The sequence below is a fragment of the Takifugu flavidus genome, chromosome 10 (assembly GCF_003711565.1).
Source record: "Takifugu flavidus isolate HTHZ2018 chromosome 10, ASM371156v2, whole genome shotgun sequence".
Classification (NCBI taxonomy): Eukaryota; Metazoa; Chordata; class Actinopteri; order Tetraodontiformes; family Tetraodontidae; genus Takifugu; species Takifugu flavidus.
The window spans coordinates 1,653,888-1,665,942 of record NC_079529.1 but is presented as its reverse complement, the minus strand read 5'-3'; the positions used below and the strand labels follow the sequence as shown (position 1 = coordinate 1,665,942).

The window sequence follows — 12,055 nt, the reverse complement described above, 5'->3', positions numbered from 1 at the left end:
GCCTAAACACTTCACTGCGCGCAAAAATTGGACTTACCACACTCGCATCTCTCTCTCAGCATTTCTGTTGCCTCCCTCCCTCTCTCTCGCTCGCTCTCTCTCTCGCTGTGTGTGTGTGAGTGTGTGTGTGTCTCTCTCTCTCTCCAAACTGTCTAAGTGTCTCCAGCACTCCATAAATTCTACAAGGGCTCATCTTAAACTTTAGCAAAGGCAGAAAGTTGTGAAGCCATCTGACTTTTGCCTGCCTCTTCCCAACTCTTTTTTTGGGGGGGGTTGTTTGCTGGCCGTGCGCCTCAGCCATCACTCCTGCCGCGCGCTCATTCATTCTCTCGCGTCCTGACAACTTTCCTCTCCGCGGCAGCGAAGACCAGCAGCCGAAGCACATGACAGTTTCCGGAGTTCCACATATTTCATAGGTTTTTTTTTTCCTCCTACTTGTCCTCCCATTTATCTGCGTTTCTTTGCTGGTTCATTGGATCCGAATCAATATGAAATGTAAGTGTTTGCTCAAGTGTCATTCATTGTTTCTTACACATCTAGTTTTTTTTAGGTTTAAAACTACCCGGTGCGGGTTTATATGACTGTAAACGGCTGTTTCATGCTCCACTTGCGGGTGAAATGGATCGAGCTGTGATGGTCTGACAGCGGCTGGGCACCGCTGTATCCTCCGGTGGTCCCTGAACTTGAACAGGGGACCCAGATGCTCCAGCGGTGTTATTCTAGCTGCGATTCCTGTGGTTCACCTGTAATCACCGGGCATTCGGCGCGTCAACAGCACCCTGGCTCTCTTTTAATACTTCGCCTATTTGTATTTAAACTTGAAAGGAAAATACTGAATTCGATTTCTGCTGACTTGGCGGCTCAATGTCAGGTAAAGATGTACAGGTGTGACGCTAGTGAAGGTGGTCGGTGTCAGAACTCGATTTCGTGTAATGATTTGCATCCAGCCTGTGAAAACATGACTCTCTCATGACATGTCACTGAAGCTCTCCAGGATCTCGCTGCCAAGTCTGAATCTATTGTTTATATTATGGTGCAATATCTTCCCCCGGAGCTGACAGCCGGGGCCTGAGGTCATTATCATCATGGCAAGATGACAGCGCCTCTCTCCACTAATTGCTTCCCTTTTCTCCTCCCGCAGTGCTCCTCGACTCCTCCTCGTCGCTCCTCTTCTCGCTGCTATTGGCCCAGCTGCCCGTGTTCGTGTCTGCCTCCCCAGTACCGCACCGGAGGCCCAGTGACATGGACCGTCTGTCCAATCAGACCAAGCACCTGATGAAACTCACCCAGGAACTGCTGGTGAGTGCCAGGATATTGATTTTTGGAGGCAAAAAATGTGTCGGTTGATGCGTTGGTGGACGATTAATGAGTCTCCCCTCCTTGATCCTGGTTGTCTTTGCGCGGAAAGGTCGTGCACTTCTGCTGGGTTTTCTTAGGATTTAGTTCCCGTAAACTGCTTTAATTGATTATTGACTGGCAGGAGTCCATCTACGTGATTACATCAGGGCAGCAAAAGTCCCAGGGGAGATTTGACTGAGTGATCTCACTTTTAATCTACTCTCGACTGGGCACGGAAGGGATATCTGACTCAGCAACCTCCTGGTCAGTCACCTGGTCACCTGACTGGTGGCGGGTGCTGGGAGGCCAGTGGCCAGACTGGTGACTGGACTCCAGTCTAGCAAATGTGCGTTGAAATTAACCACAAATGTTGGTGACATGGACTCTAAAGGGGGTAAACTCACAGATCAAACAGCCCAGTAAAAATAAGAAGCTACTTTCAAAACATCTGTGAAATGACCACAAATGATAATACGCCATCGTTTACATAGAAACAGAAGCTGTAATGTGGTCGCGGAGGGAGTGGGGAGTCTGCACTATACTGCAGAAGCAAAGAGAACATTTGCAAAGTGCTGAAATCTCGCATCAACGATGCGTTTCAACAGGTGAAAAGAAAGCAGGATCGTATCTGCAGTTCTGGCGAAACGCGACTGATCAAGATTCCGTTTTTGCATTATGCAAAACTTTGGACCCTTTTGTTCAGAGGGTGGTATTAAAAATAGACACATACTCTCTCTAGTCTTGCCGAGGCCAGTGTTCAAAAAGACTATTTACAATGGATATTTGCAATTTATTTATTTTTACAGAGCCCAGTGTCACTAAGTAACAGAGAATGTTGCCGAAGATAAACACGATGCGCGGAAAGTCCCTGCAAAAAAGCAATCAAACTGATGCTTTAAAGAGAGAAATAAAAATAGGTCTATTTAGATTTTCCAGTGCAACTGTGTATATGTGTGTCTGAGCGAGCGTGCGTGCATCCATGCAGCGTGTGTGCATGCGTTTGTGTGTAGGCATTTTTGTGGTCGTGTCTGCATTGAGGATTCTGTAAATAGTCATGCTTGTGTAAGTGTGGTGTTAGTGTTTTGCTTTCGGTCGCCACAGCAAAGTGACCTGATAAAAATCCAAAAAAAAAAAAAGTTTTTATCACATTCCAACATTTGCATTCAGGAAGACAAAAGCTGGATGTTAAGTTCTGTCAGGTGAGGTCATGATCCACGAGAGAGAGAGAACAAGAAGAGGAGGATAAAAGAGAGAATTAAAGGCTGAGAAAGATGGAGTGGAAACCACAAGAGATGAAGAGATCACAGCGCCAAATAGATGACAAGCCACTGGGGTGTGTGTGTGTGTGTGTGTGTGTGTGTGTGTGTGTGTGTGTGTGTGTGTGCGCACCTGGTACGAAACACAGTGAGGAAGATGAAAGAGGGGAAAGAGAGAGAGGAGAAAGGAAGCAGGGGATGGAAGGGGGCAAATGCTAAAGAGACAAAACATTGGTGAGCTGTTGTGAAAGGCGGATGCAGAGACATGCGAGGCATTGTGGCACACTCATCAGCACCAACGTCAACACAAACAACTAGAGGCAAACAGAAGAGTGGAGAAACTGGTGCAAAACATGTTAAGGAAATATTAGGTAGATCCACTCACTACCTGTTTACGTAAATATTTCTCAGCAGTCATTATCCTAATTGTTGTTATGTTCCCCTACTGGTGGGAGATGACGCACATCCACCTTTATTCCGATTTTTTTAGTGTGCTGTGCACCTCTTCTCCTCAGCTAATGCTGTTATAAGGTAGAGCGTCATTAACCTGCAGTCAGGTTGTTTACTCCCTCTAGTGGCCACTATGAGCGGTGCAGGTAGGCACCGTTTACAACCTACCGGTAGCACTGCGTCATTCCATATCTTTTTATAGCGGTGACCCTGGAGTTTCCCTTCATCCTACTGTTGCCTGTCCCACTTGGAGCTTTCTTAGTCACTGCATATGTCGTTATCGTCGCTCCCTGTAGAAAACATCCTGTGGCTTTTGGTCATTTACTCGGATTGTTGACATTTTGGGGTGGCTGAATGTTGGTGAACTCACACTGACCCAATCGACCGCACTCGCCTTAGTGCTACTGTTTCTAAGTACAGAAACCCGTTATCCATCCGTGATGCTGGACTAAGACTTTCCTCGTGTTGACATAACTAGCTGGGATGAGTAAAATATGAGTAAAAGCAAAATTACTAAGTTTCTTCTGTGTATCTCCATTTCTCTTACAGAAGGAGCACTCCTTTGACTCAGATGTGGAGCCCCACAGGTTCACATCTCTGCCAGAAATGAGCAATCGGTCGGCCCATAGTCTCAATAATCTTGAGGTAATGCTCTGATAATGTAACCAAACGTGCGATCCACAGAGGTGGGACACTTTCTTAACATGTGACCATGCTAATCCTCTGTTTCTGTGTTCCTTCCAGCTGAAGCCCACTCTCTCCCAGCTGCATGCTGACCTGAAGCTGTATGAGCACCACTTTGAGTGGCTGAACAGGGTTTCCAAGAAGCACCACCACCCCGCGTTGCCCAAACTGGTGGAGATGATCAAGGAAATGAAATCTCTCATCAACCTACTGCACTGTCAGGTAAAGAGCTCTCAGCTGCTTTCAGAGTTTTATTTTCATCCAGTGCAGTCGTAAGAAAACAGCTGATCTGTTTGCCTGCCTCAACCCCTACAGATGTTGAGAGTTGAAGCGCCACGGTTGACTCCGGCGACCCCCTCCCTGCCACCACACCTCCCTTATCAGTTCGACGTCCTGCAGTCCAGCCATGAGCTCCTTCAACACTTCAAGCTCTTCTGTGACTGGGCGTACAGAGCCTTTCTCAGCCTCAAGCCCAAGGTCAATGCCGCGGTGCAATGATAATCCAAGCATCATTTTTCTGCTGCTCGGCTGCGCAGTCAGACACTGAAGAGAAAGCGACACGCATATGTGGAGTTCCACCTCTTGCCAAAAGGGAATTAGGACCACCACAGTGTGCGACTGCAGTCACCATCATCCCTTAATAGATCTTAAATATCAACCGATGTCTTGAACAGTGTGTCTTTCCACCAGTCAACCAGGATGCATAACAACGCCGAAATTCCAGTTTTATGCAAACTGCCATTTGACCTACAGGTTCCACACTCTCCTCAATAGGCCTTGTTCATGACCATGTTATTTATGTATTTATTTATTTATTGTTAGTAATTTATTTAATGTTATTTATTTGACGTTCTAATGTGTCACTCTTATCTTTATTTCTGTATTAACACGAATTTATTTGCCCATGCACCTGTAATCTTTTTTTGTGTGTCTCATTAATCCTCAAGAAAAACATAGCAGCACTTTTATACCATAGCAGCTCCGGAAACGGCTTTCCTTTAAAACTACGTTAATCTTCTTTACTTCCATTAATTTTTTTTAGCGAACGATTCTTCCAGTAGATGTAGCGCACATTTCAGTCAACCAAAATTTCTCATACCTGTCACTCATTGTGCCTTTAAAAGAAATAGATTTCATGATGTTAACATTATCTCTATGTATGGTAAATACTCTTAACATATCAAATGACTTATGAATTTAATCAGATTTACCTAAAATCGCCACGAGAGGTGATTTAGTTTTCTTTTTGCACCACAATCAGAGTTACTATTTTCAATGCCTGATTCTCCTGCTTTGCATGGCGAGGCATATTTGATGTTGTGGTCAACTCATATGAATGTGCCCTGATACTGAGCACTGATGGACCTGATTAGATACTTTGCACAACCTTGTTAGGATTAGCCTCTTGGCTGAGTGAGAGGGCTGATTTTGAACTTGCTCTGGGGTAGAAAATTTTGTTATGTTTAGGTAAATTCCCAAAGCATTAAAATACTATGTATTGTGACATTATGTTCTGTACAGGTGTACATAAATGTACAAGAATGTAAATTTTTGTATGCAGTTATGTGTATTATGCTGTTTTCTACAATATAATGCAGAATACTTTATCAATTTTATCACAATATTTTTGCTTAATATTATTCCTTATTCTTATTGTTACAGTATTTACTATTTATTTAAGTAACTTGGTGGAACTATTTATTGTATGCTGCAGAGGAGCTAGTCTCCCTTCATTTTGTACTTTTATACAATTTTTAATTCTTATTTACTATTATTATGCCATCATGTTTAAATTATTGTTGCGACATCAAGATGCCTCTTCCACACACTGATTGGCCTTAATGTGAAATTTGTACCTTGGTGAAATAAATTCTAAAGAATGTGCACTTTGAATGTCACCGTGTCTTTACTAACCCACGTAATTAATACAGTAAACGAGAAGAGGCGGGCGTACAAGAGACGCACAATACTACGTTACCCAGAAGTCCGTGCGCCAAACTCGGGCTATGAGAAAGGAATAAATTATTAATAATAAAATTAAGAATGAATTATTGTAAAAAAAACTCAGTCTTTAGACAAACGACTAATAAACAATTTCCCAGAGAAAATAAAATTTAAAAAAATTTTTTTTTGGCTAAGATAAATAAAAACGTCCAACTGTCTGTTGAAGGTTCCAGCCAATGGTAGAAGCGCTTCTATTGTAACAAACAGCCAATCGCCGTCGTTGTTCTTAGGAGGCGGCATCGGGTGGAGAACTGCTGTTAGTTTGTGCTATGTTTATTGTTAAGGTTGTGTGGATTTGCACTGCTGTGGCCAGTTCCTTTTCATAATACCAGAATTAGACTTTTAAGTTGACTTAGCCTTGCTCGGTGAGTACTGCTACAGCCTGAATGAATGCGCATGCTAATCGAGCTGGAATCGAGTCAATTTTGCGTTGACCGAGGCTACATTAGCTCTCAATGAAGGCCAGTAGCTGCTTTTGTTAACACACTAAGACCAGGAGTTTTCTCTCTGTGTTGGTTTGCACAGCTGACCAACTTATATCTGTGCAATTTCTGAAGTAGCTTAATGTGCTACTTGGCCGTAGTCTCTGTTTGTGTATGTGTAAAAAGCACTGCACTGCGGGGACGGACAGTAATAGACTGACAGCCAAAGGAAAGACAGCAGGGAGTGGGAATAGATTCCTAACTGGAGGGAGGGGGGGAGGTGGAGTTTAAAGGGATATTCCTACTAATTTACAGCATTGTATTTATTTTATTTCCATTTTACATCAGAGTTGGCCTAAACCGACTGCTTAGGAGTGACAAATTCTCTGGCTGCAAGGGAAGGAATCTGTAAAAACACAGACAAAATGTAAACAGGAAGAATGAAAGAAGGAAAAATGTTCAGCAGACTAGTTCTTCAAGACTAATTCACGCCTCTTTCAAGAAATCCCATCACCCGCTGTTAGCTTGCTCGGTGATGGCTAACTCGGTGGCTCTAGTGGTCCAAACAGAACTCCTGCCACCTCAGCCTACAGCTTCTCTATCTCCATTCCAATCCCTGCTCGGTTCCGGGGAGGATGGAGAGGATGACAGGGACAGAGGGGAGCTGGAGAATGGAAACAAGGCAGAAATCGAGAGTGCCGAAGAGGTGGTCCTCGACATGGTCTCGTCATCCGTGTCGGGCCCAGTGCAGCGACCTCCGGAACAGTCGGACCACCCCTTCCAGTGTATGGACTGTGGGAAGTGCTTCAGGTGGTCATCCAGGCTGACCCACCACCAGAGGAGCCACAACAACGAGAGACCGTACCGTTGCAACCTCTGCCCGAAGGCCTTTAAGGGCTCGTCTGCTCTGCTCTATCACCAGCGGTACATGTGTCAAACCTTTTATTCTTAACACTTATTAAACAGCGGAGGGTACTCAACTAATTTGTGTCTCCTCAATGGTTACTTTTCTCTCCCAGGTCCCACTCTGGGGAGAAGCCCTACAAATGTAAGGACTGCGGCAAAGCTTTCAAACGCTCCTCTCTGCTTCAGGTAATTTAAAAAAAGTACAAAATTAAAGCTTGCAAAAAAAAAGGGGGGGGGGGCATACAAAATTAACTTCTGTGTTTGTTTAAAATCCAGGTTCATCAGAGCGTCCACACTGGAGTGCGTACCTTCCTGTGCCCATATTGCTCTCTGACCTTTAAATGGAGTTCTCATTACCAGTATCACCTGCGTCAGCATACTGGAGAATGTCCGTACCCCTGTGACACCTGCCCGAAGGCGTTCAAGAACTCCAGCAGCCTCCGACGACATAAGAATGTCCACCTTGGTCTCAAGCCTTACACCTGCACAGTGTGTAAAAAGGCATTCACTCAGTCTACCAATCTAAGGCAGCACATGAGGATCCATACAGGCGAGAGGCCCTACATCTGCAGCGAATGTGGAAAAACCTTCACTCATTCCTCAAACCTGGCCCTCCACAAGAACTCGCACTCCAACATCAATGCAGTAAAAGAAGGAAAGAGGGAAGTGGGGGCAAGCAAAGGAAATGGTGTCGTGGAAGTTGTGGTGGAGGGAGAAGAAGTGACTTCATCCATGTTAACAGACATGGTGAGGTTTGTGAGCCAAGAAGGAGCAGATGGGGTTGGAGTGGGGATGGAGGAGGTGTTTCTGTCAACTGCTCCATCCAGTCAGACCCAGAGCCTCCTCCCTCAGCTCACCCTGACTTCCTCTGGGGGTGACGTCTGTGCATCGAGAGCGATTGGGACCGAAGTTCACCTCAGCACAGATACTGGGGCTAGCATGCTGCTCTACAGCTGTGGCAGCTGCAGCGACACCTTTGACACGCGAACAGAGCTGGAGGATCACCAGTCCATCCACATGGCTCCACAGGAACATGGGGCCAGCGTCGGGTCAGGGCCTGGGGCGGCAATAGAGGTCGGAGACGGGCTGGTAGGAGCTGGCCACCTACTGGCTGATTTTGAGGAGGTGGTGGAGACGACGACAGTGGCTGAAAATGGACAGACGGCGGAGATGCTTCTGGGTCTAACCGGAGCGGACGGCAGCAACTCGGTAAGTGACCAGAACACTACAACACAAACGAAATTAGTTAATTATATGCAGTGTTTCCACTCTTGCAGGTCAAATCATGCGTCCAAACTCCGACATGCATCACTTCTTTGTTTTGTCCTCAGACGGTGGCTACGACGCAGGCCCAGTTCGACCTGTTGCACACCTTCACTGAGGTAACCCAGAGCTCCGAGCCGGTTCCTTCAGAGGCCCGAACCACATGGACCGCACTGTCATGTAGCTACTGCAACAAGACATTCAAGACCAGTGGAGGCCTCAACCGACATGTCTCACTGGTGAGACTGCGCAGGTTAATGCAGTTCACTGCTGTCGACCGTGAAATTTATATGCTCTCCTTGTTTTGCTTTTCCAGATGCACTCGCTTTCATCTCAGGCGCGTTCCCAGTTCAGCTGCTCTGCCTGCGATCGCTCCTTCCCCCTTTTGTCCTCGCTCCTGACCCACCAACACTCCCACACCCCTGAGCAACGTCTCTTGGCCGAGGCAGAGGCCGAGATCGTGTGTCCCCCTTCCCTGTCGCTGTCTCTCCCACTTCCCTCCTCTCCCAGCCAAGATGACAAGCAGCCGGAAGGCCAGAGAGAGATCCATGTTGACATCATAGCTGTCGGCGAGGAGCAGGAGGAACAGCCATCCAAACCCATCAAAACCCCAAAAAAGACTGGCGCCACAAAGAACACTCCCCCTGGAGGTAAAAAAAATATTAATAATTGCAATATCCTAACTGAAAAGCAACCAGAGAAAATATTGTGGGGGAATAAGGAACTGCATTATGATGTTTATATGTACTTTCATCCAGAGAGGCCATATCGCTGTTCAGAGTGTGGAAAAGCCTTCAAAGGCTCATCGGGGCTGAAGTACCACATGAGAGATCACACTGGGGAAAGGCCTTACCGCTGCACAGAATGTGGAAAGAGCTTCAAGAGGTCTTCGCTCCTTTCAATCCATCAGAGGGTATGGCTCCCAGTATACTAGCAATGTTTAAGTTCACCTGGAATATAGGTTGATAAAAGTTTTAGCCTAAAAGAAGCACAATCCCATAAAGCATTTTCCTTGTGTGTTTGTCTCACCCAGGTTCACACCGGCGTAAGGGCATTCCAGTGTCCCCACTGCCCTCTGACTTTCAAGTGGAGCTCTCACTTCCAGTACCATTTACGCCAGCACACAGGCGAGAGGCCGTACGTGTGTAAGGAGTGCGGCAAGTCCTTCAAAAACACCAGCTGCTTGCGTAGGCACAGTCAGATGCACTCTGGTCTGAGGCCTCACGTCTGTTCCATCTGCTCAAAGTCCTTCTCGCAGACGTCCAACCTCAAACAGGTCAGTAAAGCTTCCGCTGGGAATCTCTATACCTGTTGTTTTGTTTGTTTGTTTGGGTGATTGCACTGAATATGTTCTTGTTTTGTCTTGTCTTGAGCAGCATGAGCGCACCCATTCTGGAGAAAGACCCTTTCAGTGCACGCACTGCACCAAGTGCTTCACGCACTCGTCCAACCTCCAGCTTCACCTCCGCACGCACTCCACAAGAAAAGACTTCAAATGTCCGTACTGCTCTAAGGAGTTTGTCATGCACTCCTACTTGCAGAGGCACATCCGCACCCATGGCAGCGGTGTTTCCCTGCCTTGCTCTGGTGGCGAAGGTAAAGACGGAGTGGTCGTCAAAGCCAACGTCGGGGGAGTAACAACCACTACGACCCTGCTCAACCCCATCACGCTTGAAACGAATGAAAACAATGGCAGCCTCATTGTATCCCAGCCAGCACTTAATATTCCCCCCAACACCTCCCAGAACTATTTTATGATTCAGACAGCCAGCGGCCTGCAGCTCATTCCTCTGTCATCCCCTGTGCCAGCACCCCCGCCTCCTCCGCCACCACCAGCCCAGCCCCAAAATTATTTCCTCCTCCAGTGTCCCTCCAACAACGGCAGCCAGTCCAGCCTGATCCTCGTCCCAACAGCAAACAATCCTCCAGCAGCTCAGGAGCCCCAGACCCTCCCCATGCTTCAGTCCTTTCAGTCGGTGCCGTCCGCCCTGAACCAAGCACCACAGACTCAGATCTCCCAGTTTTCCACATTAGCACAACAGCAGCAGACCAGGATCATAATCACTGGCAATAATAATAACCACATTAACAGTTCTGTTGCCATGTCAACGCAGACTCTTTCAGCCAACTCTCTGCTCACTAAACCCATATTGGGGAGAACAATAAGGACGGGGGGTAGACGTGGGCGCAAACCCAAATCCGCGCTTCAGAAATCTCAGTCCTCAGGCTCTCAGAATACAGGTGGAGTTCCAGCAGTACCCAACAGTCATGTGACCTGTGTAGCTGGGGCTAGTCCTGTTGCTAACACCACCTCTGGGTCATCGACCTCGTCTAATCCCATGATGTCACTCTGTCCCCTGTCAACATCTTGCAAAACTGTCTCAATTCATTCAACTTCCTCCACTGTAGCCCCCTTAGTGGGCACATCTGGACCCCCGTCAAGCACTACAATGGTTCCACCAGCCACCACTATAACCACTGCACAGGTTTCTCCTCCTGTGTCTCATACGCCTGGAAATAATTCACAAACCACATCGGGGGAAATTAGGACAGAGGAGACCATGGCAGAGAAACAGTTTGTGTTGTGTTTTGATAATGAAGCGGAATCGAAGGAAGACATGGGGGGGTCTTACGTGTTGCAGTTTGAAGACGGTGGTGCGGGAGGGACAGTGGATGGAGAGGGAAATTCACTTGTGTTGCAAATCAAGACAAATGGACAATCAGATGGGGGGAAGGAGGGGGATAAGGGAGCTATGATGTCTCTTTTGCAGGACTGGGGTGAGGAAAAGCAGGGTGGGAGGCAGACGGGGGAGGAGAGCAGCCAGGGTGAGTCCTACGTTCTGCATTTTCACACTGAGGCAGAGAGCAGTGCAACCAGTGGCACCTTTAGCCGCGGGCAGGAGACCAGCCTCCAGCTTACCTGCACACGCAACGCGAGTAGTTTGGTGCCGCTTGATGGTCAAGAGGTGGTGTTTGAACTGGGGGGTGGAACCAAGATGGAGCAGGCACCAGAAGAGGGGATGCAGATGATCGCCCTGATAGGGGATGAAGGCGGAATGGCAGGAGAAATGGCTCATTGCAGCTCTGCAACTGGTGGGGTTGCAGAGGACGGAGGAGCCATGGAAGGTATATTTCAACTCGAGAGTGGGGAGGGAATCGTCATCATTGAGGTCAGCACCAGTGGTTTAAGAGACGGTGGGATGGAGAGAGGAGAGGGCAGGGAAATCTGCCAAACTACTGAAACGGTAGAGGCAAAGGAAACATCGACAAAGGAAGACGATCCTGCAGATAATGCACAAATACAGACATCAGATGAAGATTCAATGAGAAATGGACTTTTACATGAGAAAGAAATGCATTTCTCTGACTAATACCAGTCGGTGTGTGTGGTGAAAGAAGATAAGTGAATAGTTCGGGTTCCTATTTTTGGACTCTTAATACTAGCACTTTAGTCAGTTTGAGTTCCATTGGAACTAAGGTGAATCACATGGTTAGATGAGGACTGTCATGTCTTCTCAAGGTGCCACATATACGTTGAAATATGCTAATTACTAACTAAATATTGATAAATATGTTTGTTAAAATGATGCTGCCATAGCAGTTTGTTTAACTACTTTATGTGGATATACGCTGTACATGAACTTTCTTCACAATGTTAATAGCGAATAGAACCAAATAATTAATAAATATGTTATTAACTTTGGTCTTATGTGGTGTTCTTTTAATTGTATT

At 46.7% G+C, this 12,055-nt stretch overlaps 2 protein-coding genes across 2 annotated transcripts; both read left to right on the top strand.

Annotated features, from left to right (window-relative positions):
- On the top strand, positions 1-5,614 carry il11a (interleukin 11a). The gene is made up of 5 exons (XM_057046320.1): positions 1-495; positions 1,142-1,299; positions 3,594-3,689; positions 3,789-3,950; positions 4,044-5,614. Exons 1-5 carry the CDS (start codon positions 489-491, stop codon positions 4,224-4,226), a joined length of 606 nt encoding a protein of 201 aa, XP_056902300.1. The 5' UTR covers positions 1-488; the 3' UTR covers positions 4,227-5,614.
- A 338-nt stretch (positions 5,615-5,952) lies between these two features.
- Positions 5,953-12,026, top strand: znf628 (zinc finger protein 628). Its single transcript, XM_057045832.1, has 8 exons — positions 5,953-7,078; positions 7,174-7,246; positions 7,337-8,269; positions 8,392-8,562; positions 8,640-8,973; positions 9,082-9,236; positions 9,357-9,599; positions 9,700-12,026. Exons 1-8 carry the CDS (start codon positions 6,690-6,692, stop codon positions 11,692-11,694), a joined length of 4,293 nt encoding a protein of 1,430 aa, XP_056901812.1. The 5' UTR covers positions 5,953-6,689; the 3' UTR covers positions 11,695-12,026.
- The last annotated feature ends 29 nt before the right edge of the window (positions 12,027-12,055 follow it).

Coding starts and splice junctions, on each gene's coding strand:
- znf628 (XM_057045832.1), top strand. CDS start 6,690: ATGGCTAACTCGGTGGCTCTAGTGGTCCAAACAGAACTCCTGCCACCT. Junction 7,079..7,173: donor GCTCTGCTCTATCACCAGCG/GTACATGTGTCA, acceptor TTTCTCTCCCAG/GTCCCACTCTGGGGAGAAGC. Junction 7,247..7,336: donor AACGCTCCTCTCTGCTTCAG/GTAATTTAAAAA, acceptor TTTAAAATCCAG/GTTCATCAGAGCGTCCACAC.
- il11a (XM_057046320.1), top strand. Junction 3,690..3,788: donor ATAGTCTCAATAATCTTGAG/GTAATGCTCTGA, acceptor TGTTCCTTCCAG/CTGAAGCCCACTCTCTCCCA. Junction 3,951..4,043: donor TCAACCTACTGCACTGTCAG/GTAAAGAGCTCT, acceptor CAACCCCTACAG/ATGTTGAGAGTTGAAGCGCC.